At 31.5% G+C, this 19594-nt stretch overlaps 2 protein-coding genes across 10 annotated transcripts in view; both read left to right on the top strand.

The window, feature by feature from the left end:
* Positions 1 to 19594, top strand: part of Nca (neurocalcin homolog) — a 166709-nt gene that overhangs the window by 113742 nt on the left and 33373 nt on the right. The window lies entirely within an intron of this gene.
* The window catches only part of LOC105428118 (neuronal calcium sensor 2), a 154249-nt gene that overhangs the window by 113062 nt on the left and 21593 nt on the right, over positions 1 to 19594 (top strand). For all 9 annotated transcript variants that reach the window (XM_089073430.1, XM_089073437.1, XM_089073438.1 and 6 more), the window contains 3 exons: positions 4309 to 4427; positions 7557 to 7700; positions 14900 to 15028. In XM_089073430.1, coding sequence (XP_088929556.1) covers positions 4309 to 4427; positions 7557 to 7700; positions 14900 to 15028 — 392 coding nt within the window. The remainder of the gene's footprint in view (positions 1 to 4308; positions 4428 to 7556; positions 7701 to 14899; positions 15029 to 19594) is intronic.

Below are 19594 nucleotides of genomic sequence, written 5' to 3'. Positions count from 1 at the left end.
TTCCGAATAATCTTTGCTCCTATGAATTAGCATGAAATTCGTATATGAGTTTGCAGCGATGAATAATCATTTAATATTTTAATATATTATTATTATTATTATTATTATGGGACATTCTTATTTTTCCATGACACGTTAATTATAAAATAAATTGAAGTATCCGTTATTATGGAAGAACGTGAGAAATTTGAGAATGCAAGAGTTTTATTTTAGTAGTAGTACAATTATAATATTTTTAATACAAATTTTTATTGTTACTTTGTTTATTAGAACAAAGCGTTTAGCGAGACTTTAATAAAAATTTATTCAATATTAAAGCACGATGAGTCATTTCTTCTTTATCATTTCTCTTTAGAGAAGAGTTAGAATAATTAGGAGATAGAATAATTATTGTAATGAATGGGTTTCCAGCATTCGAGCATCACGATGTTATTGCATTCACAATCTCGCTGTTTCACTTTTTTAAGTGCTGAATCGATCGTGGAAAATTGCATTTAATGATGTCTCCAAAAGTAATACAATTGTGACGTCAAATATGTTAATTCTTTTGCATGGCAATCTCTCGTTTAATTGCCGAGTTCACCAACAGCAAATGTAACAAGAGAGTAAGGAATAAATTCGCATTAGCAATTATAATTTCTCTACCGTTCTAAACTCCAGTACCAACTTCTTCTTCGCGTCGTTATCCGTTACTATTAAGAAACAATGTCACGACAAAAATAATGTACAGTAATGTACGTTGCTCTTTTTTTAGTAACAGTTTTATTTTACATATACATTTATTTTACATAATCAGTCACAGATTTTATACTAGTGGATACAGAAATTGTAACATTTTTTCTTCTAATAAATTTAGGAACGCAGGTTGAGTGATTATGATGTCAAACTTAAGTATGTGTACAATGTGTAAAATAATTAAATTAAATTTAATCTAAAAAAAAATCTAATTCTAATACAATTTTGGTGACGATATATTTACACCGTAATATGCTTAGGAAAATTATGAATATAATTCTTTGTCGGAGTGAAAATGTTCTTAATCTGTTTACCCAAGAAATTCAGAAAGATTCAAATTCTCAAAGCGCGAAAGCAAAGAAGAAAGATAGATTAGTAATTTCCTTCTTGCATCCGGAGCGCGATCGATAGGTTCTTCTTCTAGTCGATTTTTCTTTACGAAAACTTTGAGCGGAAACGAGACCCTCCTGTGATTAATATACAGCGAATATGTGTCTGCTCTTAGCAGCAGTTTAAAATACTTGTCGAGATTGAGAAAAAGAGAGGGGAAGAGAAATGAGAGAGAGAGAGAGAGGGGGGGGGGAAGGTAAAAGCAGTCTCGGGTATATAATTTTTTCTTAAGCTTCGGAGTTTGCGGAACATGCGGCACATTAACTTGAGTGGCAGTTTATCGTGGAATAATCGACGATTCTCTCGGAAACTCGGGCAGGTATGGGAAACTCGGGTATGTACGCCCGTTCTCGTGGCGTACCCCCGTTAATCTTCATCCGCGCGCACTTAATCTCGTAAATAGTCGAGACGCGGAGTCTTCGTCGACTACCGTTCGATCGGCGGCGGCTGTCAAGCGGTGGCGTTAATTACGTTGTTACGCGTTCCGCACCTCTCTCGTATCTTCGGACGAGGAAACTGCGTGCTCGGAGATGCTCGCTTTTGTTATCTGCAACGAGCCACCAACGAGACACCAGCGTTTTCGCCATTTAAATTGACCGGGCCATGAGCAAGCGTCGTTCTCAAGCCGGTCACGAGCGCGGCCGTTTCCTCTCTTCCAAACGTGAAACGTTCCTCCTTGAAACGATCCTCGGCTCTCGCTCTCTCCCACCTCCGGTTTCATTGGTAGATGAGGGAGTTTCTCATAATTCCGACCACGTATCGACCGAGGCTCATTACGACATTACTCGCGCGTCGAGCATACGTCGGCATAACGATTAATTCTTTCGTCGCAAAGAATACGAGATAAACGTTAGACATGAAAGGGATCAGGATTGTTGAACATTTTATTACCTATTTAAGTGACTCTAGTAATAATGTTCAGATTCTTCAATTTCGAAGACTTAAATATTAATTAACTATTTATTGTAGAGTTTAAATATTAACCCTCCGCTGTCATCGTGGGAACTTGAAGGTCAAGATGATTTTTTTTTATCTTGAATTATTCGATAAACAAGGAGAAAAGATTGGTTTCCCTCCCTCAGAAATTATTGATAATAGAAATTTATCAGTCGAGGAAATGTACTTCGTATATTTCAATTGTGTTCCATACGACAAAAGTCAGTCGCGTACGTCAGCAACTCAGGTGATCTGACAAAGTTGTTTTTTTGTCAAAGTAAATGGACAATGTTTGTTGCTATTTTTAGCCTCTATTTCAATAATTCGAGTAAAATGTTATTTTTAATATAATAAGCATAAAAATTCAAAAGTTGAATAGACTATATTCAAGAGAAAGCGTTCTGCTGAGAAAATTGTGCGAAATATAAAAATATTTTATTTATTTAAAATATATCGTTTTGTAATCGTGCACGTATGCCTGTGGCATTTATCATTGACAATCCGATCACACGTTTGGTTTCGATAGTCTGCCATTTATGATGAAACCGTTACGGCAACGAATTTCAGCCGAAAGTGCAACCGACGAGCGTGCTTTGCGTGCATTATGCGCGCATGTACAATATGCGATGTATCACGATATATATACGACATCTATGGAAATTACGTATGGTTTCTTGCCACGTAACAACAGGCAAGAACTTCCATACGGCTGTTATCGAGAGATCGCTCGACTCTATATTGTAATAACTTGTCGGAGCTCAAGGTATCAATTATATACATTTTCTTGCAAAATCTTGCAAGAAATCTGCTGGTCGGTGGAACGTCATGTTCATCGTTTCTGTATATTATAAATAAAAATGGAGTTTTAATAATTGGTTTCTCTTTCCTTGAAGAAATTAAAAACTCATTTTGCCAAGGAATTTCTGTTTTATTTTTGTCTTTCGGAGGACGTTAATGCAATAATCTGTTTCTTCTTGGAAAAAATTAACCTATTAAATAATTCCACTTCGCTCAACAAATGAAAAATGCAGACGGAATAATGAAAATAATGTTCTTTGAAGAGTAAATGTAATTGTGACGATATTTTCTATTTAATTTTTTAATTAGAGCCGTGGAATTTTTCGTACCGTACCATACTGATTGTGAGAAATATTTTAATAATATTTCAATAATTTACTGTTATTATGACTTATATATTATTGCAAAATTTTTAATATATTTAACTACTGTATATTCAATATTTAATTTTAATATTAATAAATTATTACTTAATGTGATATTAAAATATTATCTCGTAATTTTTTGTGTATGATATTGTAAGCAGTTTTTATACATAATTATAAATCGAAAAATAATAAAAAAGTAAAATCGACAACACATGTAAAATTACATTAAAATATGTTTATCTCTTCTAAATATTTATACTTGTTGAAACTTTTAATTAAAAGTACTAGCTATAAAATAATGTTTACTATTATCTTCTCTCTGTTTAATATTATCTTCCTTATTAATATAATGTAATAATGTTTCGATTATATTTTGCAACACGTCGTAACGCTAAATTCCCTAGAAAATTACAATAACGATACATATAAATATATTACATTTAGTAATACTTAATAAATTAAACGAGACTTTATGAAATTTTGTAAAATATTGTTTGATGTTGTGAAATGTTGTTTATTATCGAACTGAAATTTACAAATCCTTTTTTCGATGAAATATGGAATAGGGTATAATGGGATGAAATTATGGAACATCAGCTTTTATTTTATGGATTTATAACTCGTTCAATGTTGCTGACATATATAATTCACCGACATTAATATGCGTGCGATGACTCAGATTGTCTGGCTCAGATTGTCGTGTAGAAAGTTTTATTGTTTGTGAGAATCATGATAGTGACGCGGAGTGAATGCGAAAATTGCAAATTCAGATATACAATCTGAGATTAAAACTGCACATCGGAATGAAAGATGCGCGATTTTGTTTTTCATACGGAACAATATGACACGAGATAATCCCCTGCTTCTGGGGAAGAGAGTTAAATTAATCATTTAAATTGATAATTTTCTTGCTTCTAAAAAATTAATCATTTATATTAATGTGATCTTATTTATATTAATGTGATATTATTTGATAATTATGATGATTAATTTGATTTTATTTATTGGAAATTTTTGTTTTGTAAGCTACTGTCGAGAATGTTACGTTTATTTCCACGAAATGTTTTATTGATTGTTACAGATATCAAAATGGGTTGTTTTGGGAGCAAAGACAAGTTGAGCAAAGAAGATATGGACTTTCTTAAGTCGCATACACGATATGACGAGGCGACTATAAAGGAATGGTACAAAGGTTTTAAAGTGAGTAAATCAAGGACGCTGTTTTATATTAATATCATAAATCATAAATTCAAAAATTAAATCGAACTTTTCCTTATGATTTCGTACCTTTCATAGAGGTGAACTCAATTTTGCACTACCTATATATTCTTACCATAACTGCATATTTCCTTCTCAAAATATATTATGATAGTGAATGATAGAGAACATTTTTAAAGAAATGCTTTCTTGGAAGATAAAAAATTATTTGCACGAATTACCTTTTCTTTGAAAGAACTATTTTAATTTTATCTTTTGTTGAATGCTTACTTTTATTTATACGTGACGTATCGAAATTCTTAGGTTATTTAATATTTCCAATCTTTGCAACAATATATAATATAATAATAGCAACGAAAACGAACATGATGAAAGAATATAAATTTTCTGCAGAAAAGAAATAGGGTTTATTGCACTTATATTTTTTCTTCAAATTTTTTTCATCAAAATAATATTTTAAGCAGCCTTGATGATGAATAAATTATATAATAATATTCATTACATTGTTAATTGTTGTGTAATTTAATTCTTCATTATTAATTTATACTTTTCAAATGTTTTTTTTGTGTCTATCCAATCTTACATTATTCTAAATTTGTATCTATTTACTTTGCATGTTAAAATAAAATATTGGAAAAGGAAATTATATATAGAAATTTTAGATCAAATATGAAAATTTAGAAAATATTTTTAACCAAAACGCTTCATTAAAAATGATAATATATGTACAAATAAAGATATAATGTATTAGTTAACTGAAAGAAAGTCGATACCACATGATCCTGAAATTAATTAATTCAACATATTTATTTATTACGTAACAATTATTAATTTATACATGAAATATTTGACAATCACATCGATGTGATGAGTTTTATAATTTGTATTTTAAATATTCAATATTATATTGAGTATTATAATTTGAAACGTGTCATACGTGTCATATTATGTTAATAAATAAAGTTAACATCGACATCACAACAACAATCGATAAAATTTAGATCATTGTTAGATTTAATTAAAATGTTGTTATCTTAGCATACGTCTTGTATGCTAATATGAATAGTATGTGTATAATGTAAAATGTAGTATATTGCATAATATTTATTTAATCGTGGAATGTAAATTGCTTAAGGCTTCTTCTACTACATTGTACAAATAATTTCGTATAATTATATCGTTGTGCCAATATACATATTTCATCATTCTGCATATCAACTACCGGAATTTGATATATGCAAGAAATGCATTTAAGAGAGTACGCTACAAAATAAAAGCCCAAAAAACTTAAAACTGTGGAAATTTAAATTAATCAAAATCGAGAAAAGTCATGGAAATTTACATTGGCTTGGCAAAACTTGAGAAAATCGAGAAAAGATGTAAAGAAGTCTGGAATTTTGAACTTTGCTCTTTGCAATTTCCTTAAATGCTCTTGTTTTAAAAAATACTTATAATTTTTTCAACATTTTTATTTAATCTCTCTTTTCTGTATGATGTAACTTCTAGTAACATAATATAATCCTGAATACATATTTTAAGCTAATAAAAAATAAATGAGTATATTGTATGTGTATGTATTTATTTTTTGTTAGCTTAAAATATGCAATCAGAATTATATTACATTACTAGATTCCTAAAGTTACATCTAATAATAATATAACATTACAATTAACATTAATTTAAAAAAAAATGAAAAGTTTTTGAAAAATTGATTTTTTGGAAAACTTTACTGTGGTGTAGTCCTTTAAAGGACATGCGGAAAATGTCGCACAACACTCCTTTAATCAAGTCTAAAAAAAAAATGAGATTTTTTTTCGAACACTAGCACATAATGTCAAATATCTTTATAATTACATTAGAAAAGATCGTGTCATCAAAATGTCAAGCAAACATTTCTGCAAAATAAATTAATCTCGATTACGAAGAGGAAGCGATCTGATGCGAGTTGCGATGCGAATTTTATCGTGAACGGGATGTGACGTAGCGGAAGCTGTCGGTGCTGTGGAAAAGTTACCTTCTCGAGCAGTTTAAACGGGCGTGGAGTCCAACAGAGCCCGTAGCGAGCGGACTAATTAAACCGAGCGGATTCGTTAGAGGGGACGTTTCACAATTCGATCGCATCGCAGCGCATTCCCTCCGCTTTCCCTCCCTCGCGATTGAATCGCAAACGCGACTCCACCGAGTCTGCGAATTGAAATAAATTGAAACTGATCGGCGCGTATCGATCTTGGCGGAGAAAATGTCAGTGGGGATCGAAGGGGGTTGAAAAATATCGCGCGGAAACGCCAACTTTGCTCGCACATTTTTAAAAAGGTTGAGAGAATGAACGGCGCCAGATTAAGGCGCCAATCTGATAAGCGAGGGAAACGAGAGTGATGTCGAAATGATGCGATTTTTTTCCTCAGGACCCCCCGGTTTGTTTTACGCACAACTGGCAGGATGAAGGTGCGATCGAAATGGAATTCAGCACAGGAGTGAAAGTTGTACCTCGGTCAAATTATTTATTTAATTGAATTTACACAACGTAATTTTAATCCAGCATTTTTATCCGTATTGATTAAGTAAATATTATATTTTTGATAAATTTTAATTACTAAAATTTATGAAAGATGTATGCTATTGATGTACCTTTCTTACTTGGTATATACAGGTGTTATTTTTGATCGAAGTGAATTTGTTAATCTGTTTAATACACAAGTTATATAACTTTGAATGTTTTAAATAACTTATTTTCTATCATATTATGGCATTTTTTATCTTTTTTTTTTTCAGAACATGTTTTACTGTATTTTTATAAAAAAACATCAATAAAAATTTAATATGTATTTACTTTATTATTGTGTATAATAAATAGGAAAATGGAATTTTCAGGGCATTTGTATTTTGAAAAATCAAGGAATTCTCAGAAAATTTTATTGAACATCGGGAAATTTTTTTTTTTTTTGACGTTGCTATTATTCTAATGCTTTGTATTTATATTACAATCGAGAATTTATCGATTGAATTGTTAACAATAAGCCTATTCACTCTAAATATCAGAATGTACAGATTTTACGACCAATCCAATATCTAGTTAAAAATAATGATTTTGTGTTTTTCCGAATGTTACAGCAAGACTGTCCTAACGGCAGATTAACGCCGGCGAAATTCGTCGATATGTACAAAATGTTCTTCCCGTCCGGCAACGCGGAAGAATTCTGCGATCATGTATTCCGCACATTCGACATGGATAAGAACGGCTACATTGATTTTAAGGTGAGTCTCTCTCTCGAGTTTACAACTGACATTAAATTGCACGTTATAACGAATCCTGGAATAACTACCACGCTCTCAAAACGATGAATTTTTCAAATGAAGTACGCGTCATGCAACTCACTCGTCGTACTCGTCAATTCTTCTACGTGATTAAACACGATTGTCTATGACAAAAGCCACACTTTATTAATCGCGAATCGAAGAAACGCATCGGGCACCGCAAATGCGTCTATCGGGAAGAGAAGATTGCATTTTTATAACATGGAAATAATCTTCCGCGTGAATTCAGATCGAATCGGCGGCGGAATTCCATATCGTCTGTTAGGAAACTGGAGCAAAAGACACGATAAAAATATTTTTAAACACGGGAGATTCTTCTGATAGGAGAAACGCGCGAAGAAACGCGAGCGACGTTACATTCTCTATTACACGTTTGTTTGGACGATACAAATCTTTTCTGAGATTCCAGTCTCGTGGAGCATGTTCTTTCGCATTTATTTGTTCACGGTAAATCTACATCTGTCTCTTACAATCCGCTTACGCTGTTAATAATGCATCATTCGCTTTGAAACGTAAGAACGGCGTCACTTACTGCAGTCCCTTCGCGCTTTGTAACTTCGTAGCCTCGTAGCCTCGTAGTCCGACTCGACTCGACTCGAAACTCGAAATCCTCCGAGAGAAGTAGCGCATGTCGCACGTGGAGCACAGTGGCGGTTTGTGAACACAGCGAGCGAATATTCTCGGCCACCGCCGAGACGGTGTACGCCGGTTGGTAATTTGATATAGCTCGCGCAAAGGTGCGACGCATCGTGTTCGCCGAGGGTTCGGCGAATGGCTATTTGATATCTGACCCCGGAATACGCCGGGTAAAAATCCTCCAGCTTTGTCTAACATCGTGCTCTGTGAGGGTGATTTCGCGTCGCTGATCAAAGTATTCCTGGAGCAACTACGATTCATTGGGAAGGCATTCCTCAGATGTGTTCGACGCATGATTTTTCAGCCGCGTCAAAAATCATCTTGTCTTCTTATTTTTTTAGCTTATTCTTTGCCACATCGTGTTTAAAGACGAAGTACAGCGAAGAATAAGAATAATTACTTAATTATCGAAAAGTTGATGTTATAATCTTGATATTGACAGAGAATATTGTTTAATTTATCTTACAATATGTACTAATGAAAGAATACGAAAAAAAATATATATATAAGTTTTGCTATACTTGACAAAACATTAATTATAAATGTAGTGTTTTATAAGATTTCAAAAACGTAGCATAAAATTCCTTTGGTTTTGATGTTGATTATTGGAACAAATTATCTTTAAGGTACTTTTTATATATTATTCTCAATTTTTCTCAAATTATTTATTCACTTAGTACTCGAGACTTTTATCTATAAATATTGTTATAATAATTTAATTTTTATTTTACTTGTGAGTTCTACAAGTGTGGAATATTGCACGATATAACGAACATAATTTAACGAAATAGTGTAACTATATATTGCATAAAATGTTGATAGCATTTGATTGGTGAAAATTTCATTACCGTTGTGTGTCCCATTTTTAAATTATTAAATATCACGAAACTTGATTCTTGATTTAAAGTTCTGTCAGCAACATTTGCATTTGCAGCAATTGTATACCAAAATCGTCCAAAGTCTCGGAAATAACGTCGTACAGTCAAAAACAATCGGCGGCCCTAATCAACGTTCCAAATCACGAGTATACAAACTTGATCCAGGCGGGGTCCATCCATGGCGGATGTTTAATACCCGGCGAGATGCGGATGCAATCTGCCTCGCGTCGTTTATATCTCGCGGCCGTACAACATTTAAGAAATTTCACGTTGAGACGGACGAAGTTCCGCTGGAGTTTCGGGGCGATAATGAAAGCTCCATTATAATTCCATCGTCAGCTGAAGTTCTGTTTGACTATTGCATGTAAACTTGTAAGGTCTAAACGACTATTATTCCGATATTAAGTAAACCTGCGATGAGGAGACGTGGCTTCTCGTTTGATTTCATTGTGTCGCTATGAATATTATCGCGATATGATTGTGAGAGAGAGAGAGAGAGAGAGAGAGAGAGAGAGAGAGAGAGAGATTTGCAATTCCTCAGAAACTGAAAATATACGAATTTCCCCGATAAGAGACACGAGTCGAATATAATAGTCCACGTTCGATTCTCGTTATCGCGTTGAAACGAATAGCTGTCTTATATGTAATAAAAACTCGCTCCTGTCCTTTTGTGGACATTTTCATATCACGTTCGCTCTGGGTATAATAACATCGGTTTTCTCGCTATCAATTTTTCTCCAGAGAAAATCCCTACGAAGTCGCCGGAGTTTGATCCTCACTTGAATGGAAAGATCTTCCCTCGATGTGACATCTTTCAGAACGTCAGCAATGATAATAGCGGTAATAACAAGCGATGGAATTTATGGAAAGTATATGTGAGTGGCTCTCTTTCTCGAGGGAGAAAATATTTTATGATATCGTTCGAAAGAGAATGATTTTGTAGAGAACGAAGTTGATTTTTTTGACGATTTAAAGTTTTGAAAATCAATTTCTTCTCTTATCTTTATTTTTTCTTTGTTAATTTTATTATTATTAGATGTTAACATTTTACTTTTTTAAAATTTATCTAAAATGGCTGCTCTTTAAATTCTTACGAACGGAATTCATATCTCATTTATTTTCACACTTGCGGGGATTTATCCTTTTTATTTTAGAATTTATAATTTTTTAATTAATTTCTGCTAAAGAATTAGAATAAAACACTTTATTAACGAATGTGCGATATAAATAAAGTAAATTTTGAGATAGTCTCCATGATTTTGTTGAAAGCATTTGCAATTCTCGTAAAGTAAAGTTTACACGTACAAATATATTTTAATATATTTGATATACTTTTTGTTAAAATGATTGAGATATATATTTTTGTGTTATTAATTATTTTTATCAAGAAAGATAATTTTCGACGACAAACTTTCCGTAATTAAACTTTCGCAGCTTTTACACGGAGGGAATAATGAGCCAATTCAAACGATTCGCGCATTGAAAAGTCATTAGAGATTTAGCTAGAACTTCCGGTAGTTTAAACTTTATTTCCCGAACAATTCCGATGGAACGGTGATAAATGACGGACCGGTCAGCTATCTCGGGGTTCTTGCAACTTTTCTTATTTAGGAAAACCTTGGATTCCGCTTACATTTATCATCTCTTCTTCCTATCTGAAATCTCGGAAATCGAAAAACACCTCGTTCTGCATAAACAGTGCTTTGCACTCGCTTCAGCGTATCCGAATGCATTTACGAGTGATATGACAAATTCTTCTTCAGGACGTTAATATATTTCTATGTTTCTTCATGAGAGACTTTATATGAGTTTATATGGTGTTTCCTGTATTTCCGTATTGAAAGAGATATTTGAATGATACTAAATGCATATATGGAGTTTCACTTCTGACGTATCTAAAGAAGATATTTCTCAATTTTTTAATTTAATTTAATCACTTGACGTTTCGTATTAAATTATAATTTTTTTAAAGGAATATAAATTATAAATCGGTTTACAAATATGCTAGGTTAAAAGTAATAGAATTATTTCATATGAGATTAAAGATTTATTTTTTATGTGGTTAATATCAATATTATTAAATAATTCTTTCTTAGCTTATCCTGCATGTTATCTTGTGTTACAAAATATGTTACATATCTTGGAAAATTTATGTGATCTTAAAAAAATTTTGATTAAAAACAAAAAATCTATACTTTATATATGTATATGAAGTAGCATAAATATAAATATAAATAATATAAGTTCAAAAACAAACTGTAAAAATTTATTTTATTAATTTTATTCGATTTCTTAATAATTTAATTAAATATCGCTTTTTTGTTACTTGAGAAATAACATTGTAGTTTTCCCGTTATCTGAGAATTTACGAAGGTTTCGGAAAAAAAAAAAAAAAAAAAAAAAAAAAAAAAAAAAAAAAAAAACCCAAGCTTCATTCACACTTTTCCCTCAATGGGAACTTTTGCGTAGTGTACCGTGTAATTGCATTGTTGCACTCGGATGCACCATTTGGGACTGGAAATTAACTCACTAAGGACTTTTAGAAAGCTTGTTTCGGGAAGGTATTCTGAGAGCGCGATTTCTAATTTTATTGTGTATATGAATACATACATACATATACGTATGTATGTAATGTGGCTTATGTAAGATTTAATAACATATTTAGAAAAATTTATTTAAAAAGAAAAAGATAAAAAAGAATGCTGAGTACGCATGTTCGAAGTTGCACTGAACGTACAAAAACTTGTTCATGTTAGTTAAGACATGCACATATATTCATTATTACCGAATTACAATATGACTTTATATTATTAATGTAATAATTGTAATATTACTATTTTTATAAATTTTCAGTAGATTCAAAATTTTGATTTGCAAAGAGACTTGTGAGCTTCGGGCAAACTGTGGTTTATGATATATGAAATTGATATGTAAAGTGATGTGTAATATACAAGTGAAGAAACACAATCTACGTTTTCTTGACTTTTTCCCTCTCAACTTTTTAACTTCTATTAACGTAAACGATATAGGTAGAACACTATGTCTTTTTCTATATCTCATTCTGTCTTAAACGACTTTGAATAATAAATGTAAAAACTATTATTATCTTCTTATGCTTAGAACATTTAAATATTAATTTTTTTCATATGAGTTATCATATAAAAAATAAAATTGCGGGAAAAATGATTACAAATATATAATTTATACGCAAAATATCATATTTGATGATATGTTATTTATATATATAATGTTAACTGAAAATCCTATCGATATTCTTAATTTTGCTCGCAAGAAATTAGAGAAGAAATTTAAACCCGTTCTGGAAAAATTTCCTATACATCACGTATGCGCATTGCTCGATACGCATTGTTATGAATCCGCCATTTTATTATTATGACGTCTGACTACTAGACATAATTGCTCTATGCATTCGAAATAACGCCTCTAAAACCATTTCACTCCAATCTCAAACATTCACCTCGCGTTTATTCTCAGCGTGATGTCTGTCACAAGGCCAGTTAATGGCATCACAAAGATGTTTTTTCCTTCTGGCATCAGCCGTCGTTTCTCCGGGTAATGTCGGGGGTTTTTCCAGAGGCTCTTCTGCGAGGATTCGCAGAATCGCGGATAAGCTGCATCCGAAATAGGTGTAAGCCTAAGGCCAGTCAGAGGGAAAATGGTCCACCTCTTTTTCTCTCCCTTCTTTTCCCTTTCTTTTTTATCTAAAGTCAATACGAGAAGTGGCGACACTTCAGAGGTCAGGAAGAGCAAAGAGCCGGGTTCGCCTTCCATCCGCTCGTCCCTATCCCTATAAAGCTCTCGTCTCGTTTGTCTACCTCGGGCGGCAGGTGACCCAGTTCTACCAGAATGTCCTCTCTAACGACTCGCCGGTGCTCGAAAGGTATCGGCCTGGGGGCGAGGATACTACCCTCCCGTGGATTTGACCTGACAAATTCGCCCGACACAATCACGACCGCCATTGTGACCGCATGAGCTTTTACGCTTACGCGATTTCGCCTATGTGGGTAATACGCGATGGAGACATGACGCTCGTAAAAGGAACCATAATTTCGAGGCGAAGTAAGGCGATGTAGCCGTCGGTGATCGATAACACATGTCTTGAATAGCAAGAGCATTATTAACGAGCCGAGAAGATATGCAAGATGACTTTCACTATTAAAGCTTTCACTATTAAAAATTTATAAAAAGTGTTTCATAGTAATTTATTTTACAAAATTTATTACTAAATGTTGTAACGTTAGAACGTTATAAAGGATTTATTATGTTATAATTTAATAGAGTGTCTGTTGTCTGAAGAAACTTGGAACTTTTCTAGAATTTTTTGTCTTTGTCGAAACTTTGAAAATTTTTTAATATGCATTTAATATTTAAATTAAATATCGACTTTTTTTTAAGTTTTAAGTTTTAAGCAAAAGCTCTTCTTGAAAATATAACGAGGAAATAAATTTCTTGGAAAAGAATAATAATTTTATGTAGAATACCTTTAAAGTTCTTTTTATCGTGCTTTTACCTGGAAAAACCTGGAAAACCTGAATTTTCATAGAATTTTATTTTTGTATTACAATTGACACTTTACAATTTATCGATTGAATTCTTAACGACAACAATGGCTCCGTTCACTTTCTAAACATCAAACTACACTGATTTTCTTATTAATGTAATATTGAAGATAACGATTTCATGTTAGATGCAATTTTGTTTAATAAAGACGGATTTTTATTTTAATAGCTTTATAAAAGTTGAATTTTGTCATATGCATATATTTTTATATTATTAGATGTTATATTTTTATATTATATAATTTTTTTGTTTGCTATTTGAAAATTTTATGCAATATGAAATATTTATCTTTTAGAATTCTTATAGTTTCTTTCAAAATTTTTTAAATGTAATTATTGAAGTTCGAATAATTTTTAATTTTATTTTATCATTTATAAACTTGAATGGAGAGGATAAAGGACTTTGAATAATAAATATACATTTATTTGTAAGATGCATTTAAAAATATTTTTATTTTACCTGGAATTTTTAACAAATTGCCTTGAAGATTTGGCGAAAATTTCTTTTCAAATTTGAATAGACATCCTATTTTAATTTTTTTTTATAAATACATTATTTAGAAAAAAAAAAACAATTCCACAATTACGTTGATAGGAAAAAGAAATAGAAAAACTAAAATAATAAATTTATCTTAAATTTATATTAAAAATGGCTTTATTTTCAGTTTCTAAATATCTGGAGATACTTCTAAAGAATAAAATTTGGAATAAGCATTCTGTTTAGTCTGTATTAAGATTTTAACCTTTTATTTGCTCAGCTGACTCAATTATTTCGGGTTTTAAAGGATTTTAATCGATTTTTCCCCGAATCTCATTGTATTTCGAGTGGATAGATATCGCTCAGCGCAGTTTTGATAGAAGTGCTTGAATTACGTTATTCGAAACCGAAATGCTCCCTTCGATGCGATATTACGGACACATATCCTTGGGGAAATGGATTTTCACGCACAAAAGCAGATTCCCTTTGTGTGCGAGGAAATAAAAGTTTTGATATCGTGCAAACTGTGACGTTACTGATGCGGGATGCCGTCGGCTTTTGTTGCAGGAATTTCTACTGGCGATCGACGTAACGTCCAGCGGCACGCCGGAAGAAAAACTGAAATGGGCGTTCCGTATGTACGACGTTGATGGCAACGGCGTTATCGATATGCAAGAAATGACGAAGATCGTCCAGGTACTGTAACTCATGAATAATGCATGCGCTTCGATTTATCTCCACTTAGCCGCACTCGACCGCAACTCTTTCGACGGTATATGGAATTTTTTATCATTTGACGTCAGTGCTACCGGCATAGTTAATCAATGAGAGACGAGAGGAGAAAGAGGTCTCGATATTTTCAGCATAATATATCGCTGTTAAAAAAAAAATTGCATCTGGAAATACATATAATTCCCTCTTTTACTCGCGATTTCATGATTTTACGTTTCAATTGCATGTAACATCGTCGTCGTTCTTCTCATAGTAATTGAGATGGATTTAACAAAGCAAAAAAAAAAAAATCGCGAACCTACTTTTCTCTCTTTTGTTATTTGTAACGCAATTTAAATTTGTTTTTAATGAATAATACACATTATAATTATTTTCAATTCAGCCGTCGACGCTGATTTGCATGACGATCAATTAATTAATTCGTGATCACGCGGCAATAAATCAACTCTGCTTTCCTCCATTTAGCCGGTGCAGCTCGGTTGTTTCTATTTTCTTTCTTTCTTTCTTTCTTTCTTTTCTTTTTTTACTCTTTTTACTCTTTTTACGATGCATTGAGTGGTGTGTGCAGCAGCGAATACTGGCGCGCTAATATTTCATGAACCTCTTCGCGAGAGAAACGGATGTCGACATAGCCGCGCGGTTATTCCACTCGACGTCCATGCATTTCTCACAACGCCAGAAGCGAAGTCTCGTTAAATATAGCTATCGTGTCTCATTTTTAAATAAGTAATTAAAGCTTCTCTGCCATTCGGTGATGTAGCGTCGGAAAAACGCTAGTCGAAACGTATGGAAATTTTCTAACGCAATCTCCTGCATGATGAATTTCCGCAAAATTGCGAGATCATACGCGTGGACGAGAATGCTTTTTAATATTTAAACATAGCAACATAGATTTTTATGTTTAATGCTACTCGTTTTACAATAATGCAGTAATATTTGGGAATAATAATTACGGGTATGATATTTACACATGCTTTAGAAAAAATTAGCAAGATCGTAGAATGCATAATAGTCAATGATACGCCCCTCCCCCCCCCCCCACACACACACACACACACACACACACACATTTATTATTTCAAAAAAACTTATCATTTATTTCACGCGATTGCGTATTTACATGAAAAGAATATGGCAATTCTTCGTGGTGGAATTTTAATTACAACGAAGAAAGAGGAAGTTGGCGTTGCTGTAAGTTTAGATCCGTTTTAAAAGTGATGATAAAATGATATAGTAACACGTTAACTTTATTTTGTACATGTATTTTAGAGAAGACGGAATTATTATGCGAAATGAAACTCGAAAATTACGTTAAGATAAAATCGCGATGGAGAAGCTAATTATCGCAGATATAATCCGAATAAAAATAAAAAAACGCATTCATATGCTAGCGAAACACGGAAAATTGTAATAAAAAACGCAACGATAACGTCGGACTTCATAAAAGTATTATTATGTCGTAGACTTTATACATTTAGTGCAGCACTTTCTACTATAATATTTTTTTCAAATTTAAATTTTTTTTCAAACTTCTCACGAGGTCAATGTGTTCAAATATTACAATGATAATTGATATATATGGGGTGGAAAATTGAACATCTGTGTGAAACCAAATAATGATAAATTTACACTGATTTTTATTTTTGGATTCATGGAACAAAACATTAACATTGCTTAAAATATGAAAGCAAGATATATATTTTTTAAATATTTTGTATACGCAAATATACGTTTCAATTGTTTGTCACAAAAATAATAACATTTAATAGTATTAAATAATAATGGAGAAAATTGTCTCTGAGAAAAAATAAAAAGCTGTAATTATCGGCAACAAATTTAGTCGAGAGAAAATGTAAGGGATCTTTATTCCTTGTGATTTGAGATATCGCTTTCATTAAAAAAAATTCATCGAGCTCCCACTTGATCGAACATTTAGTCGCGTCCATTAGAATACTCATCTGCACGCTACTAGAAGTTCGGAACTTCCACGACATCGTTTCCACAGGACTTCCGGTAACCGGGGCTTTCCATGTTCAATGAAAATTAACGATGAAATGTTTGGGCAAACTCTGTGCATTCATGTTTGGTACTTAACCTCTGAATATCTATCGTGTGAATCGCGAAACGCGAAACGCACGTTCTTGTAACTCAATTGACCCTGTATTCTATTGTCAAAACTCCTAGAGTCCTAATAGTAGCAGTTTACTATATATGTATTCGAACAAGCGCACTGTTTTATAAATGTTGTTTCTTCAAATTCAAATCAATCAAATTACGCAAATAATAAAAATGTGTATAAAATGTGTGCATATGTAAATGTGTATAAATAAATATATATATATATATATAATTTTTAAAAATTACTTTTATAGATTCATTTTGTATCGTATTTAGAAATGAAAATAAAATTAGAAATATATTTGCAAGACAATGTTTATACAATAGATGAAGACAAGAAAAAATACTACTAAGACTCCTATTTATTCGTTCTATCTCAGATTGTGACATCAGAAACGAAAAAACACAATAAAAATTTTGTAAAATATGTTTAAATAGAAATATTTTTCAATAAAACAAACAATATTTACAATTAATACAATCGATAAAATATATCAAAAATTATTTTTTTGTTTCGAGAAAGAGATTAAATTATTTATTTTTATATATTATTAATTTGATAGTTGTTATAGTTGTGAATTTAACTTATTTTTTTTTAATTATGCAATTTATTTTCAGATATATAATTATTAATTATATGAAATAAAAGGAGAGTTTTATGTTACAAGTTGCTTTTATCGATTAAAATATACTTTCTTTTAAATTTTTGTTTTAAAATATATTTTCTTTTTAATATACGCTGCAAAAACTTTTTATTGTGTATTTTTTTCATTTCTGATCTGTCATAATCTGAGTAGCAATGAATGAACAGAAACCTTAAAATGTTAAAATGGCGATTGTAGAAAATGATTGTAATTTTTATATATTACATGATTATATTTATATTATTTATATTGAATATTTCCACGTTACATTTGAGATTTACATTCGAATAACATAATTCATCAACATTCAATTTTTGTATTATATTCTCTGAAACAAATTAAAAATTTTCATGTAATTTAGAGATGGATTTATATAAGTCGTTGGATGAGTATATGGAAAAAAACTGAAACAAAATTAACCTTGTTCAAGTATTCGTGTTTCAACAATGAATCTACTGGTGCATTTGCAATAAAATTAATCTGCTTTATATCACATGTAATTGTCGGGTGTGAAAATAATAAATTTGGCACATTTATCTCTGAGCGATTTACAGTGGACTAATTGAAAAAAATACAAAAAAAGATTCTTGAATAAACTGGTGCGCTTTAGCGGCTCGATGTAGCTCGATGCGATAAATTATATTTTTGGGGCAACACGATTTATCACTTAGTCGAACTTTACTCAACCGTGTATACATATAAGAAAAATAAGTACGTATACTGCATTAGATTTCATTTTGAACTTATCAATTTTCCGGTCAACTGCAAATGCATTAAGCACTTTGCAGCAATAATAAAATTGCGAGATGAATATGGCAAAAGAAACTTTTTAATTTTCTTTACGTTCTCACGCAGAAAATAATTTTATGATAAGTTGCTTTCAATGATATTTATGATATGTAAATTTACGACTTGTTGCTTTAAAATTTTCTTCAAGATTCGGAATAATTCATAATCTCTTGTTTTTATATAATCAATAATGTGAAATGGAAATGATAAGTTTTATATATACATATATCATTTTTATGTATATGTTTTATGTAAGAGAGTACTTTTGCTACAAACTATAAATTTTAATTAAAAAGTAGCATGTTTTTTAGTTTAGTAGACATGTACATAGAGCGAAAGAAATTATGTTAATCGACAAATATTGAGTGGTCATTAATCAAGTGTCGTTTTTGTATATCTCAGTCGTGTTAAGCTTCGTTCTTGGTTTGGAATAGATTCTCACCTAAAAAAGCGTGACACGAAGATTGTGGTTTCTCTGATTTATGACTTTATTATATTTATAATATATAATAATATATAATATGCAAACTTGCATTTCTATTCAAAGCATCTTTACATTTCTTTAAAAAAAAAAAATTAAAAAATGGCATAAAAATACTAATAGTATGAATGTATCAGTTTTTAACATCAGTTGTTTCTATATTTTTTGTATATTTGAAATATATTAATTCAAATATGTTTTATCTTATTAATTGTATGTTGAATATGGAGGATATACGTAACGCATTATGATATAATTAAAGATGTAAAGATATAAATTTTTTTAATGGAAGTTACACACATACACACACACACACACACACACACACACACACACACACACACACAAACTTATTTGATATATTGTATGATAAGGTAAGTTGTAAATTAGCTGCATTATTCTTATTACATTATTTTAATGATTCTCTGTGGACTGAAAACATACTATTAATATCTTTAACTTGTTGTAAAAAAGTGCGTTTATTTTGGTATATTAAGG

The sequence above is a fragment of the Pogonomyrmex barbatus genome, unplaced genomic scaffold (genome assembly GCF_055798465.1).
Source record: "Pogonomyrmex barbatus isolate J1 unplaced genomic scaffold, ASM5579846v1 scaffold15, whole genome shotgun sequence".
Classification (NCBI taxonomy): Eukaryota; Metazoa; Arthropoda; class Insecta; order Hymenoptera; family Formicidae; genus Pogonomyrmex; species Pogonomyrmex barbatus.
The sequence above is the reverse complement of the archived record's forward strand: the minus strand, read 5'-3'. Positions and strand labels throughout refer to the sequence as shown.